This window comes from Populus alba, chromosome 18 (assembly GCF_005239225.2).
Source record: "Populus alba chromosome 18, ASM523922v2, whole genome shotgun sequence".
NCBI classification, from domain to species: domain Eukaryota; kingdom Viridiplantae; phylum Streptophyta; class Magnoliopsida; order Malpighiales; family Salicaceae; genus Populus; species Populus alba.
In genome coordinates this window covers 11,610,702-11,626,342 of record NC_133301.1, presented here as the reverse complement: position 1 = coordinate 11,626,342, position 15,641 = coordinate 11,610,702, and the positions used below count along the sequence as shown (strand labels likewise).

Below are 15,641 nucleotides of genomic sequence, written 5' to 3'. Positions count from 1 at the left end.
AAATTAATAGGAAGGGAAGTGATGACGAGGCATCTTTGGATTAAACTGATGAGTCAGCGGTGACACTCCCAATGACCAAAAATAATTGCTTGAAAATTGCACCAGCTTATTGCCTTTATCCTTTATTTACAAACAATGTCAATGTCAATGACGACTTGTAATGCTCTAGGTGTTTGATATCTATTGGTTGATCTTTAAAATATTTTTTATTTAAAGTAAATTTAAAGCAAATAAAAAAAATTAAAATTTTTAAAAAATAATTTTAAAACCCGTTTGATTGCCCACTTAAAGCTGGAATTAGACTTGTTTTCATAAAAGTTTGATTATTTTTTTTATTATTTTAATATATTAATATTAAAAAAAAAAAATTTAAAAATTATTTCGATAGATTTTAAAAAATAAGTATTAGCTTCCGCACCGTCACTCCAACTCCTTGATGTAGTTTGAGCCCTCAATTCTCTCCATTTGATGGGCCCAAACAATGGACTGATGTATTGTGGTTGCAACCCACTTTTCAAATGCTATAGGTTCGGTGTGAAGATGGACGTGCCTTGGTGGCCCAACAAGCTCCAAGACGTCAGCAACCCCAAGGCCCAACCCAAACGCGAAGATCGAGGCAGAACTAAGTTTTATCCCCCCCCCCACCCCACAAATATCCTTTAAATACTACATAATTTCATTTTCATTTTATTCTGTTTGATCACACGCGTATTTTTATATCAATATCTTATTTCTTAAGAATACTTTGTAAGAATAGAATTGTATTACATTTTCATTTAATTAAATTGATAAAAGAATCTATTGCTCATATTTATTAATTAATTAAAAGAATCTATTACATTTACATTATCAACCTCTGCTTGAAGCTTATAGCCCAGTTCAACACTGGTATCTCAACAAATAAAAGTTCATATACTAAGTTTTATTTTGTGAGGAAAATATTTTTTAAAAATTATGAAAATTTTAAAATTTTTATATTATTTATTGATTATATCAGATTTAATCCCTAAATTTTTTATTGTTATATATATTTTGTTTTAAATATTTGTTTTTCAATTTCATTATTTAAAATTTGATTTTTATATTAACTTTGATTTTTATTTTTATAATTGTTATTTACTTTTCTTTTATAATTTTTTAATTGAAATTTTTTATCTATTAAATTTGATCATCATTCTTTTGATTGTTGCTTATTTTATTTGAAATAATTTATGAAATTATAATTATAATTATTTTAATTTCATCATCTTTCAAAATTTTTATTTGTTAAATTTAATATCTATTATTTTGATTATTATTTATTTTATTTGAGATAATTTATGAAATTATATTTTTTTTTTCAATTTCATTCTCATTCAACTTTTAAATTTGTAAGATTTGTTCCTCATTATTTTAATAAACTTAAAAAAAAATAAAAACATTAATAAGTTATTTTCCAATTCATTTTCCATGACATAACCAAATACTGAAAAGTGTTTTCCAACTTATTTTTCATGACACTACCAAACATCAGAAAATAATTCAATTTTTCAAAATTTATTTTCCAAGAAAATCACTTTCCAGAAGAAAACTATTTTCCAGCAAACAAACGGGGCCTAAAAAAAGTCCATAAACTCATAGTTTTTAAACCCAGCCCGATCCAAGGCTCAGATTTCGAGTTTTGACTGGGTCACCGGGTTGTTCGGGTCAATTCTGATTTTTTTTAATCAAAACAATATCGTCTTAGTAAAAAAATAAAAGTCAACGGGTTCCAATCAGATTTTTAAATAGATCAACCTGTCGGGTCATCTCGTATTTTAACATTCCATATTTTTTTTAAAATCCAACTTGATTTTAGTCTCGGATTAATCTACCAAGCCAAACCGGTTTTAAAATCATGGATAGACTAATCTGGTAAATAAAGTACTTTTATGTTCTTTCAAACAAGAATTTTTGTAAAGTCAAGCAAGTTGTTGCACCTGACATATAGATAACCAGAGAAATAATTAACGATTCAAAAGGTAAGTTACCACTTAATTTTCAATAGAGGTGAAAATTAAGGAAAATCTACTTTAATTATAGGAGTTTTTTTTCTACACGATTAGAGAAAACAAAAATCACCCTAGTAGTGAAAACTACTAGGGTGTGCGCACTCGCTTCTATTTTAAAATTATAAAAAAGAAAAATTTACAAATATACACCATCAAATATCACCCAAATGAATTTTGTTTAAGTTTAAACTATCAATTGATGTATATTATTAGGTCTTGAAAAATCCAACGTCATGCAATTATATCCATAAAAATGAAAACTTGGATAATCCTCCTATTTTTTTTTTTTTATTGAAACTAGTAAAAAATATCATGATCTTCAAGAAACAATAAACAATCATGCCACATTTTCATCATTGAGTGAGAATTAAATGAAACTAATAAAATTAGTGAAGCACCTATAGAAATTAAGAGTTTAAAGACTAAATAGACACAAAAATTAATTGAATAGAGGACTAAAATAAAAAGGTGTGTGAGGAACAAGTGTGGTTTGTTTTACAGTGCACAAGTGGCACCCTCATGACATATGGGATGTTGGTGGACCTTCAATCGATGTCGTTTTAACAGCACTTAAAAGAGTTTTCTCGGACGATGAAACTGAGTTGGCAATAATCGATGATAAAGTATAGTGGAGGAGAGGTGATGTTGTCTTTATATGGGCTTATAAGATTTAAAACAAAAATTTGATTTTTTTTCTACAATTTTTTCTGTCCCATTTTGTTTAAGCTATATGGTATGGATGTATATATATTAGCGTGTCAATGACAATTTTTTGGGTTCATTTTAAAAAAACACTTACTTTTTTTCTCCTTCATTTTTCATTTTTTTTTCCGCATTTAGGCTATACAACCCAACCTCACATGTCTAGGTTTGGGTTTATTTTTATAATTTTATTCTTTAATATTGAATTTATTAAGAATAGAGTTTTATAATATTTTTTTTATATTTTTTTAAATAATTTTTTTTTTAGATTTCATTTTCTAGCATTAAGTGATTGGAAATCAAACTTCGTAATTTTTTTATTTGTTTTTATTTTATTCTCATAATTTTAATCGTTTATTTATAGAATTAACTTGAGTTTATTTGTATTTTTTTTTATTATTGTTTTTTTTTTATCCTCCTGTTTTTTTAACTCGATCTCAACAAGTTGTCATGCTAATATTTACTATTACACCGATAAAATAACAAATCGATCAAACACCGCTTCCCAGCTACCCGCCTCCTCAATTTGAAATGAGTAGCTGGGTAAACGATTTACCAAAGTCAAATCCTCAAGAATATTAATTAACTTAAATATATCAAATCAAAATTAAAGGGAGTTTCTCAGAAAGACAGCTTAAGACATGTCTAGTTGTAATTTGCTTATAAATAAGACAAAAATCAACAACATCAAGTCCCACTAGTGATAACGATGCTTATTCCATTATTATACATAAGGAGGAGAATTGCGAGATCAATGACGCCACGGAATAGCCGGCGAAATTGAACGTCTTCGAGAAGCCATTAATAATGGATAGGATGGAAAACCAAGATTTGAACGACTCTCCTCTCCTTGTTCTGAAAAGTTTCTCAATTTTATCTTTCTCGACAGATGATTGATCTTCCCATTCAGGTCAAGGCAGCGCCAAGATCCAATTTTGAAATGAAAAGGTCCCATAATTTTGGTGGGACGTCCGAACAACGATTTTAAGACTATACATGTTACAGCATCACCGAACTTACCATTCAAAACACAGTCAACCGACCCGCCAGCTAACAACCGGTCTCCAACGCTTCCATGATGGGCACTCAAATGTGAATTCTCCTAGCCCTCTAATAAATACACGCATGTGCTTCAGTATAAATAAAAATACATGAGACAAGATCTCCACATGAAAACCGTGTATATATATATATGATAGCTGCGAAGAAGAAGCACGAGTTATCCTCCAATTTCAAATCTATCCATCGCTTCCATTCTTGACACCGGTTTGGAGCGAAGAGGATATATATATAAAAAAAAAACACTTGCAAGAGGGGTGGGTGCCTGCACTCGTTATTAGTAGAAAAAAACGAGGGGGGAATATTTTCGGAAGAAGTTTGAGGAGGAACAGCTGTTGTTAGTAGAAAGGAGTTCATATTTTGTCACAAACAAAATATGGGACATGGAAATAACATAGGTAAGTACCAGTTAGGTCGAACAATCGGAGAGGGAACATTTGCCAAGGTTAAGCTGGCTGTAGACAGCACTGATGGTCGTCCTGTTGCAATCAAGATCATGGATAAGAAAAAGGTCATGCAAAGCCATCTCAAGGATCAGGTGATATTCCATCTAACATTTCCTCTTCTTTCCTTGAGAGAAGTCTTGATGACGACAACACCAAATATGCTTCTTTCTGATATATGGAAATGCTAATTCTAGGTACAGAGGGAGATAAGAGCTATGAAGCTCTTGCATCACCCCGGTATCGTAAGGATTCATGAGGTTTGTTGGCTAGTTTCTTATGTTGTGTCGGGAGGCCTCAACTAAATCGGCAAGTCGGAGAACTCTTCCTTATTACTTCTTGGTGTTGAACAATTACAGGTGATTGGCACAAAGACAAAGATTTATATGGTAATGGAATATGTATCAGGAGGACAACTAGCAGATAAGCTGGTAAGGATCATCTAACAGCATCAGCAATTCGAAGGTGATGTTTTTATATTGACACTTCTAATCCTGTTCAACTCTAATTACTCAGTCCTATGCCAAGAAACTAAGTGAATCGGCGGCAAGAAGAATATTCCATCAATTGATAGATGCGGTGGACTATTGCCATAACAGAGGAGTTTATCACAGAGATCTAAAGGTACAAGACACAACGCTCTTCGCTTTTTTTTTTTTTTTTTTTGCCAATTTTCTGTAAAGGATTTACACAATCTGATGAACATCTTGCGCGCAGCCAGAGAACTTACTTCTGGACGGCAAAGGAAATCTGAAAATCTCTGACTTCGGACTAAGTGCATTACAAAAGGTAATGGAAGCCTAGCAATTTTTCTTCACTTCCTGTTTATTTATTTGCGAGTTAGTTTGAACAATTCCGACCTTGGTTCCATGTCTGATTGACAGACTGCAAGCTTGCTAACTACAACATGCGGGTCACCTTTCTATATAGCACCTGAGGTAAGAAGCAGTTTCCCTGTTTTACCACATTCCTAAAAGTCATTCCCAGCTTGTTACGACTGATACAGAATAGAACTTATTCCTAAATTCTCTTCACAGTTCACCACTGTAGCTAACGGGTGATCTTCTGCTACACAGCTTATTGCAAATAAGGGTTATGAGGGGGCAGCAGCAGATGTTTGGTCCTGTGGGGTAATCCTTTTTGAGCTACTGTCGGGATATCTACCATTTGACGAACGTAACCTCATAATGTTATATAAGAAGGTATAATCTATATACGGGTTAATTATCTCTCCCATGTGCGAAAGTAATCACTCCATTGATGACTCGGCTTGTGTAAAGATATCTGCAGCTGATTACACATGTCCGCAGTGGTTTACAGAAAGTCAAAAGAAGCTAATATCAAGAATATTAGATCCAAATCCCAGAAAGGTATATCACCAAGAAGAGTTTTTATGCTTTAACGAATTCTAGGATCATAACAAACGAGAAAGTAATGCAATCATCCATCATCGCAGAGAATAACATTACCAGAGATCCTTGAAGATGAATGGTTTCAGATAGATTACGTGCCTTCCTGTGGATATGAATGTGATGAAAAAATCATCTTGGAGGATGTTAATGCTGCTTTCGATGCTGATGAGGTAAATGTTCATAAACAGTAAAACTACTGCAAGTTTTGTGCTTTCACCTGGATAACTGAAATTCTAAGCAGGTCAACGCCTCAGAAACAGAGAACCCTAAATCCTCAAGTTTCATAAACGCTTTCCAACTGATAGCAATGTCCCATGATCTTGATTTATCAGGTCTATTCGTAGAACAGGCAAGTCTGCAAATCAGAATTTGGCTTTACTTTCTGCAAACTTCCTTTGTTCATTTGTGAATTTCAATCAATCTCTCTCTTGTCTAGGACGACAGGAAGCAGAAAACCAGGCTAGGATCCAAACATACAGTTAACGAAACCATAAGGAAAATAGAAGCTGCTGCAATGGATGTGAGTTTGTCAGTTGAAAGAATGAACAATTTCAAGGTAAAAACTCGTTGGATTTGCCTAGTCTTCATCTAGAGAGATTTTCTCCATTACAGAGTAACTAATGACTATACTACACCATATCAGATGAAAATGCATCAGAAACCAAACATGAAAAGATATACCAGATCATGTTATGACCTATCAGCAGAGGTAAAATGTTCTGCAAATGCCTTCAAGATATCAGAATTCTGTAGTCTAACATCAATGACAGTCTAATCATTCCGTGTCAAATGTCAGGTAATCGAGGTTGCTCCTATGAATTGCGTTGTAGAAATATCAAAATCAGTAGGGGACACAAGATTGTACAAAGAGGTATAAAAACCTTCTGTTTTATGTCATTTTCTTGAATAAACAATTAGTGTTGATTATATCTGCAGCATAATGACTTCTTATCATCATTGTTGATGAACAGTTTTGCAAAAGTTTATCGAGTTTGCTGACAAAGATATCAGATGTATCATTGCAAAAGGAAGGATCAGAAAAATCAAGCAACAATAGAAGCACTCACGAGATAAGAAGGTAATGTAAAGCTCTGAAATACAATTTGATTAGACAAACTAAAATAGATTGCCTGTCCAACTCACTGGAAAATTTTCAAAACCATGCAGCTGTGAGGAGCAAAATGAAAACGTGACTAATGGCCTTCAAGCCTATTCCTCTTCTTGATGATTACCTAAAACTGCATTTGACCTGGCATTTCACACTTTCAAGAACCTCAGAGAAACTGGACATTTTATTATATGATAATCTTTCAACTGCAGAACCTAAGAACCAGTGACAAGTACCATAAGGCAGCAGGGCACTGTTCCTCCACAGAAACAAGTCAGCCCTGTTGTGTACAGGACTGTTTGCTTGCCCCAAATTCTCTCCCATTTCTTCTTTCTTTTTCTCTTTATATATATATAACTTTGCTTCTTCCTTTCATTTTGACACTAATAACTCACTCCATAATGTATATTAAAGGCCAGAATTCTTCTTTAATATTTCCAATTAGAGATCAATGACTGAAAACCATTCCTGTAACTTCATTAGACCAATTTTAGCCTGGTTTTTATATGTTGACAGCAAAAGAATAATGTTGAAGCAAGATAGCAAAGCAAATATCAAGCAAACCTAATCAGCTACTTCAGTCAAGCCAGCAGCTACCACCAAGGGGATTTCTCTGAAACATCTCTATATACAAAATTTATACTTCTTACATATTTCTAGAACACATCAAGACTCAAGCAGATTCTAAATCCATATTTCACATTCTCCCCTTTTCTGGTCATATGGTGCTAATAAGGAGACATCAACCTAATTTTATAAAAACAACCTGCTGGTCCTTTGGATCTGCTAAATTCTCAACATATGCCTTAATTGAGAGTAAACCAGCAACAAAATCAATAAATAGTAAGGCACACTCAACAATGGTCATGCAATTTGTGAATTCAGAGGCATGCAAGCAACATGAAGCCAAGTAACTCATCATAGCAAAAATTAGGCATCAAAAGCACACGGTGATTCTATTATGATTACCTAAGAAAATTCATCTGCCAACTTCATATTTGCAAAGTTTGATTCGAAATTTACATAATACACTTCTATGCGACAACTCGGTAAAATAAGGATCCAATCTCTTGCTAATGATCATAAAAGGACAACAAAAGTTATAAAACATATTTCAGTCAATTCATGCACCTATGAGCATCTAAAAAGTACAGTGATCATTTATTTTCATAAAAGAATGTCCAACCATCCCAAGTGCATAGTCTCAGAATTTCACCTCTCATGCTTGCCTGGGCATACTTAGATAGTCTTAAATTTCAGTTGTTTCTTGGTAGCTTATGCCGATTGATTTCACACAAAAAGAAACACAACTCATATGAGCACCAAATGACAACATGATCAGGAAAGAAAGATAAAACAGCTCCACAGCCTGACGTTTCCTTTTTTTAATTTAATTGCTTGGTGTATCTTTTATTGGTTTTCTTTTCTTAAAATTCTTCTTAGTTCCATGTATGTTTGCACAATTTAATTAGGATGTAACACAAACATGGCCTACTGAATTGCTGCATAAAATACACAAGGGATTTCTCAATATGGCTTTAAAAGGCATATTGACCACAATTTAGCCAGTCAGATATTAAGACATCATTATTCCATCCATAATACCTTAAGAAATATATAATTTACCTAAGTTTAAGAAAAATCTGTTTGTTTATAGCAACATATACAGTTATTAGTGAGCTCCATAATTTAAGGGTCAGAGCCCAACTGCTCAAGGCTTGAACTAATCATTTGACTACAACTGTGAAAATTATTCAGGGAAGCCACATCTTGGGTGCTCAATATGAATGTTTCCTTCAAAAAGATGAACAAATAAAGTAAAACTGCCTGATTTACACCCTTTCAAGTAATACTTTCCATCATTAATGTGTTATAATGGTGAGTGGTGGCATCATTATATATAATATAATTGGTCAACTGCTACATAAACATTATGGCAGTGCAATTTGGGTTTGTTCAAATTCAGACAAACACACTATATCTATCAAAAGAGAATAATCATCATATACTTTCCAATTGGTAAAATGGAAAGAAATTATAACCTTTAAAGAAAAGTGAATTTACATGATGAAAGCAAACAAACAAACGAACCTATTGGGATTAAGATAGCTACAACTCTGCAGTACCCCTGGAATCTCCTCATTGACGTGGAAGTATATGCTGCAATGCCTATGTCACAATGTAGACCATTGCATAAAAAAGAAGCAACCCATCCATCATAGAATCACCAACTGTAAGAAACCAACTAGTAGAGGCCTAGAGAAGGAAATTATCTATCATGTGGAAAACCACATCAGCACCATCAGAATTCAACCAATACGACTTCACCTGAATATATGAGCAAGATGATGACAAAAATGAGAAAAGCACAAACAAATCAAGTATTACTGGGTGGCAATTAATTTTAATCCAAACCACTACATTTTCATTACTATAGAAGAACTAACAATCAAAATGTAACTGCCCAAAAATTGATGTGAGGACCATTGGCTAAGCCAACATTATATATACTGAACTTGCCAACACATGGCTGCCCTCAAGCCTTGAAAGCAGCTGCTCCATGCAAAAATACTGATGGATTGGTCTGTCTCCAAATTCTGCCCAGATCACATGCTGGTGGTACCATTCTAGAAAACAATATGAATATATACCTAATGGTGACTGTTAAATTTACCAGCAACTGAACCACTAAAAATCCATGGGCTTGTAACAAAATATACTATTTAAGTTTTAAAATTCGGATTAAAATGTGGAACAACAAAATATAAACTACACCTTCCATCCAAGTTTCCTATGAATGTCATTGTTTTTGGCTATTTAAGGTTATTTTAAGAAAATGCAATGGCCAAGCTTCACTCATCTTAACAAGGCTTTCCTGAAAGGACAGCATGAACTACTATATCAGACTTGTTATGTGTTTAACAATAAAAGAGATTGAATTGAAAAACAATTCCTCATAACATCTTCAATCACTTGCCATTTTAATAATTTTACCACGTCCTATCGTAATTGGAACAGATTGTCAAGCCTATACCTAAGCTAATTGCATAACGGCATAGCCTATATTTGTCTAGGCATTTTAACAACCATCAAGCGAGTTCATTTGAAAAAAGACAGGTCACATTTATTTAGAAACCCACTTCCAGACAAGTTGCAAAGTTGACCTTAATTGTGCAAGTTTTCCTTATTTCCCCATCTGAGATGGAGATATTTTATTTTCATTCATCACAAGTATAGTGAAAAGCAATAAGACTGTCTAAGAAGATCTGCAGAAGAAGAGAAAAAAACTGCAGAGGTTATGGAAGAACCAATCAGCTATAGAACTTGCCTGAATGGTATTGTGAGCAATATACCGTTGTTTGCTTTTATGAAAGCTAACATCTACACGTTCCCAAGGTACTTGAGTCAGTCCTTTGATCATCTCTTCTACATATTGAAAGAGAGGATACTCATGAAAAAATGAAGCATGACAAAAAATAAAAATAAATAAATAAACAAATTAAGAAAAAGGGTAACAAATAGAGGAGGCTGGTGTATGAAAATCAAACCCAGTCATTAGAGAAATAACGAGCAAGCACAAAGAAACCAACTTTAAGTATCCAACTTAAGCTGTATGAACTCCAAGGGATACCAAGTTCCAAGCCTAGAAAACAATAAAATGTTTCTCTCGCTCCAAGTAACATTTGAAAAATAGAGAAAAAAAGAAGTTTGACCAACCTTCTAAATCAGTTGTTTGCTTTCCAACAACAAGAGTTTTTTTATCAGAATTGTGGTCCCCTCTTTCTCTCTCCACATAAACAATATGTGGATATTTATTATCTGTCACAAGAAGATTGGACTGGAGATGAAGATGGAGAAAACATTTGAATTAGTTTCGTCAAAGAAAGAAAGAAACAGAAAAGGAAATGCATCTCTAAATAGACATTTGGCAAATAAAGCTGAATTAAGCAAAAAAAAAAACCTTGGGAAGTTCATTTTGCCGCCTAATTGATGATGTTCCCCATCCAACTATATCTAATACAAGTTAAGGCAAATGTACTCTGGCATAAAGGTAGAGATGAGACCTCAGACATGGAAGGTATCCATAATTCAAAGGCGAATTTGAGTGAGAAAAAGGATACGATCATAATTTGCATTTGCATATACCACACGACGCTTGAATGCACGTAAAGCTGATCTACACATCATAAATAATGTTACCAGATATTTATCCATGAATAGACAGATGGGTTACCTATTAAAAATAGTGTGGTAGATATACTTACATGAATCTTAAGCCATCAGAATCATTAACCATTTGAAGGAGAAGAGGTATCCCATTATCATTGTCTGTTAGGAAAAGATGCTTTCCTGTCCTTCCAACTATTAAATGAGCAGTCTGAGATGCTCTTCTCTCAAGGAAAGGAAGACCACAGAGAATAGGGAGCTGTAGAATCAAGACAAGAATCGCATAAAAATACAGAAAAAGCATGGTACCAGAAATACATTATCCAAAAGGTTTCTAGAAAACTAGAATAGAAGTAACGAATCACTTAAGGTTCTCAAAAAGAACGTTCTTAGTATTAAGAATCTATTTTTCTCATCATTTATTAGTCATACGAGAACATCAACCTCCAATCACATGTTAAGATTTCTAACAGCATCCTAACCATGCTAAAGTGTTTTGAATAAGATCATTTCATTCCAAAATCCCTTTCTGCATTCAGAGCTCCAGGACCTATTAACCAATACTCCTAAACATTCTAAACAATTAGGGAAGGAAAAAAAGAACAAAGATAATTAATTAAAATTCAAGTAAAATAATAAAAGAATTCAACATAGAAATCCAAGAGTCAAGAAGATGATTAATGCATGTGGGTTGAACATAATGACAAAAGCAAGCAGAAGTATTGTTCTCTTAACCTGTTTATTTCCCCTTGAACCCAGATGAGGTGTTGCAAATGTTATGAAGTTCACAGGTTCCAATCCAGCAATTCTAGCTTCACATGGCTGCTCAAGACAGTGCATTGAATTTGTGTGCTCTTCATCCAAGGAATTTTCAGTGAGATTTGAATGGGCTGATTTAGGTAAATTTTCATACAGCCTGGCTATAGCATATCTTGCAACAAGTCCACCTAGTGAGTGAGCCACAAAGGAAATTTTCCGCACCTCAGGCCTGTGTCTAACAACTGCCAATACCTGCATTAGATATTTTACCAAGAACTCAAGATTCACATGAAAAGGCTTATGGAGATTTTCTGACGTAACAGATTGTTTAAACAAAATTACCCTGAACTAAAATCTGACTGCCAAACATACCTCTTCAGCTAGCCTGTCACCCATCAAATCAACACCATCAAACGTCAATTTTGAATGGTTGCATTCACTGCCTGCTTATAAGAATATCAAGTCAAAAACCAAAAACATTGACAAAGAAATAACCACGGAGTACAAATTGGAATTAAAATAAAAAAAACCACATGGAATCATTCTAGGCATCATAAGTTTACGTAAATATCGCTAGGGGTGTTAAAAAAACCGACCAACCAATTAAACCGTAAAAACCAGGAAAAATTTACCAAAAACACCGAATTGAGAGAAAAAACCGATCAAACCGATTTAAAAATAAAGTAACAGACTCAGTCCGGTTTGGTTTTGATTTTAGAAATTGAAACTAGCTAACTGAACTGGACCCAATGTTTGAGAAAGGCTTAAACCCACTTAAAAAAAAAAGGGATATAAAAAGAAAAGTAAGCTAACCTAAGTTTCCTAACCCTAAAAATTCCACCCCCCCCTCTCCCATTGAAAACAGCAGTCAGCAGCCATCTCGTTCCATCCTTTTCTCTTCCATCTCCTCCCTCTATGTTAACTCCCCCTTCTCGTTCTCCCCCCCTTGATACAAGATCTCAATCGGTCGTCTCCCCCTGCCTTCTCTATCATTCCTTCTTTTCATCATAGACCCACTCTGAACACGCCAGAATCTGGCTTTGTAGGGTAAGATTTCTTCTTTTTTCTCTGAGGTATTTAAGAAACTGTGGATACTTGCATGCCTCAAGCATAAGTAATTGATAGATTTTGATATGGACTTTTTACCAAAAGAAAGAAAGACGGTTTTTGCTTTCCGTTTTAATTTTCACTTTTATAGCGGGATTGATTTTACCTAAAGTCTGATTGTTTCCTAAGAAAATTTTTTTCATGAGATGAAGCACAAGTTATTGATAGATTTTGCAACAATTTGTTAAGACTCGCATCAACAGATCTGCAATGAACTGCCGTTTCAGTTTCTCTTTGTTTATTTTGTCAAAAAAAGAAAAAATAAAATTATTTTGCTTGATTTTCTCGTCAACAAATCAAAGCAGACACGGAAACCCATTTTTATTTATCTACTGTGAAGAAGCTTCCTTTGCTTTGAAGAGATTAGATTTTCTGGTTTCAAGCATAAAAATGAACTTGACCAAACCGAACTGGTTCAGTTTGAACCGGTTATCAGTTCGGTTCGGTCCGGTTCATTTTCTAGCAAAAATTCATCTCCCAGTTCAGTTGGAATTTTGGGCCCGTACCGGACCATGAACACCCCTAAATATCGCAATTCAGAAAGCGATGAAACAAACATTTTACAACATATCAAAATTGGGATAACTAACTTTGGCTTTCACGCACAAAAACCAGGTTAGCGTCAATGAATTTGAATGTTGCAATTTCTTTGAACTCAGACCGCCCATAAGCAGATCATCATACCAAAATACAAGTATCTTCTAAAATGCAAAAAATTAAGTTATTATTTGGGCTTCTATCAGAACATGAAGAACCACCCTCAAATGAATGACAGAAGAGGTCATAAGCAAGCACTTACGATGCACAAGTATTTTGTCAGGAAGTTTTTTCACAAACTGATCTGCCGCATATCTCCAATCTGCAGAACTGTACCCACAAAAATGAAAAACAAAAATCCAACACTAAATTTTTTCTCTCAGAGTTCATAACCAACCTACGAACAGTATTAAACCTGAAACACTAAATTGGAATCAAATTTAAAGCTCAATACTAGCGAGACCCACAATGTAAGATAATTCAAAAATTCTAGTAAACAAGCTTAGAAGGGCGCTAGCTAGCTAAAGTCTTCTTCCCTAATGATAACAATATAGACTAAAATAACTTATTTTTCTATTTGCAGAGTGACCGAAGGACGCTAGCTAGCTATAGTCTTCTTCTCTACTGATTATAATATAGACTAAACTAATTTATTTTCTATTTGCAGAGGGACCTCATGATTTGTTCCTCAAAATAGCAATAGAAATTCACCATATCTTTTGGATTTTCAATGGAGCACTTAAAAAAGAATAACACGATAATTAATGATGGTAATCCGAAAATTAAAAAAAAAAAAAAAGTAAAATTATTGTTACCTCCCAATAATACCATTAACCATGATAACAAGATGCTGAGGCGAAACCCTAGCCTCTGCAACAGCTGCATCCATAAAATCCTCACCGCCACTTTCAACCTCCACCTTGAGTACTTTACTGTCAGTTCTCTTATTAAAACACCTGAAATTCATCCTCTTCCGTATCCAATCCATTTTGGCCGGATCCGCTCCTGAATGGAGAGGAAAGGAGAAAGGGTTGGTGGTGTGAATGAAAACGGCAGTGTGTTTGGGTGGAGAGAGTGGAGAGACGGCGGCGATCATGCGGGGCAAAGAATCATCGAAGAAAACAGAAAGAGAGAGAGAGAGAGAGAGAGAAGCGATTAAGCGAAAGAAGAGTATGCTAGGAGTAGAAGGAAGGATGGAATGTGAAAAATGTGGGGAGAGAGGGGGCGGGGGGGAATGTTTGGAATGAAATGGGGCTATCATCAATCTATATCAATTTATGTAAAAGTGGTTAGAAAACGGGTTTTTCCGTTTTCACCATCATAATGGTGAAGGCTTCAAGTTGAGAAATTTAAGAACTTGAAAATCCAAAACAGATTGATTAGAAAAAATATATATATACATGTTTGGTTCTGATTCAGTTTCAAAAATCCAAAACCAATTGAACCAGACCTGTTCAAAAAAAGAAAAGGATATACAAGCTTATTTTAAATTATATGTTTCTACCACGAAGAATTGGTCATCTCAAGTAAAACAGGTCTCATGTCGTATTCCAGATCTCAAATTCACCTCTGGTTTTCCCTGGAAGATCTTCGTTTGGATAGTGACTAATTAAACCGAAGCAATTTCAGTGTGCGGTAGTATAGATATATTTTAAAAGTATTTTTTAATTAAAAATATATTAAAATAATATATATTTTTTAATTTTTAACATTAACCCATTAAACTCTTAAAACAATTTAAAACATATTAATTTAATAATTTTTATTTCAAAAAACATTTTAAAAATCACCCCCTCCAGGCACCACCTTTGTTTTGTTGTCTTTGTTTTGACATATCTACTAATATATTTGTTCACATTCTATTATGGGTCGGATTTAGAAAAAATAATAAATAAAATATTGAGTATAAATTTTTTTTTTGATGGTATTAGTAAATTTAATTAAACAATTTGATCTTTAAACTTACCAGCCCAACTCTTTTCCTAACTTAAGTTTCGAATTAAATCGTGTGGAAGCTAATTTAAAATTAATTGTTTAATTTAATAGGTTTAAAAATAATTTAGATAACTGGTAAAACCATGACATAACTTTTAAAAAAACTTTAAGAAGAATTTTTTTATATATATATTTAGACAATACCAAATTGGATCGACTTCAGTCACGCTATGACCTAGATCATAGACTTCAATGGGATTAATGATTTTTTTATTTTTGTAAATTATTTTTATTTAATTTTATAATGACATTAGATACCTTCAAAATCGAGCATCAACCCTAAAAAAAACATTTATTCGAGATCATGATGACCCTATAAAAA

At 33.6% G+C, this 15,641-nt stretch overlaps 2 protein-coding genes across 4 annotated transcripts; one reads left to right on the top strand and one right to left on the bottom strand.

The window, feature by feature from the left end:
* The first annotated feature begins 3,575 nt into the window (after positions 1 to 3,575).
* LOC118033245 (CBL-interacting serine/threonine-protein kinase 21) lies at positions 3,576 to 7,228 on the top strand. Of its 2 annotated transcripts, none has more exons than XM_035038162.2 (15): positions 3,576 to 4,329; positions 4,438 to 4,494; positions 4,594 to 4,665; positions 4,751 to 4,858; positions 4,952 to 5,023; positions 5,119 to 5,172; positions 5,311 to 5,436; positions 5,515 to 5,604; positions 5,691 to 5,816; positions 5,888 to 5,995; positions 6,083 to 6,202; positions 6,290 to 6,355; positions 6,443 to 6,517; positions 6,618 to 6,724; positions 6,814 to 7,228. In XM_035038162.2, exons 1-15 carry the CDS (start codon positions 4,168 to 4,170, stop codon positions 6,869 to 6,871), a joined length of 1,401 nt encoding a protein of 466 aa, XP_034894053.1. In that variant the 5' UTR covers positions 3,576 to 4,167; the 3' UTR covers positions 6,872 to 7,228. The 2 variants fall into 2 exon arrangements, with proteins under 2 accessions (XP_034894053.1, XP_034894052.1); XM_035038161.2 differs by having other exon boundaries at positions 3,577 to 4,329; positions 4,432 to 4,494.
* Positions 7,229 to 8,715: 1,487 nt separating this feature from the next.
* Positions 8,716 to 14,799, bottom strand: LOC118033244 (uncharacterized). Of its 2 annotated transcripts, none has more exons than XM_035038159.2 (10): positions 14,140 to 14,799; positions 13,587 to 13,654; positions 12,053 to 12,123; positions 11,657 to 11,932; positions 11,020 to 11,180; positions 10,876 to 10,931; positions 10,716 to 10,768; positions 10,472 to 10,592; positions 10,083 to 10,177; positions 8,716 to 9,082 (listed from the first exon to the last, which is right to left on the bottom strand). In XM_035038159.2, exons 1-10 carry the CDS (start codon positions 14,583 to 14,585, stop codon positions 9,011 to 9,013), a joined length of 1,419 nt encoding a protein of 472 aa, XP_034894050.1. In that variant the 5' UTR covers positions 14,586 to 14,799; the 3' UTR covers positions 8,716 to 9,010. The 2 variants fall into 2 exon arrangements, with proteins under 2 accessions (XP_034894050.1, XP_034894051.1); XM_035038160.2 differs by having other exon boundaries at positions 10,083 to 10,180; positions 14,140 to 14,797.
* Between the last annotated feature and the right edge of the window lie 842 nt (positions 14,800 to 15,641).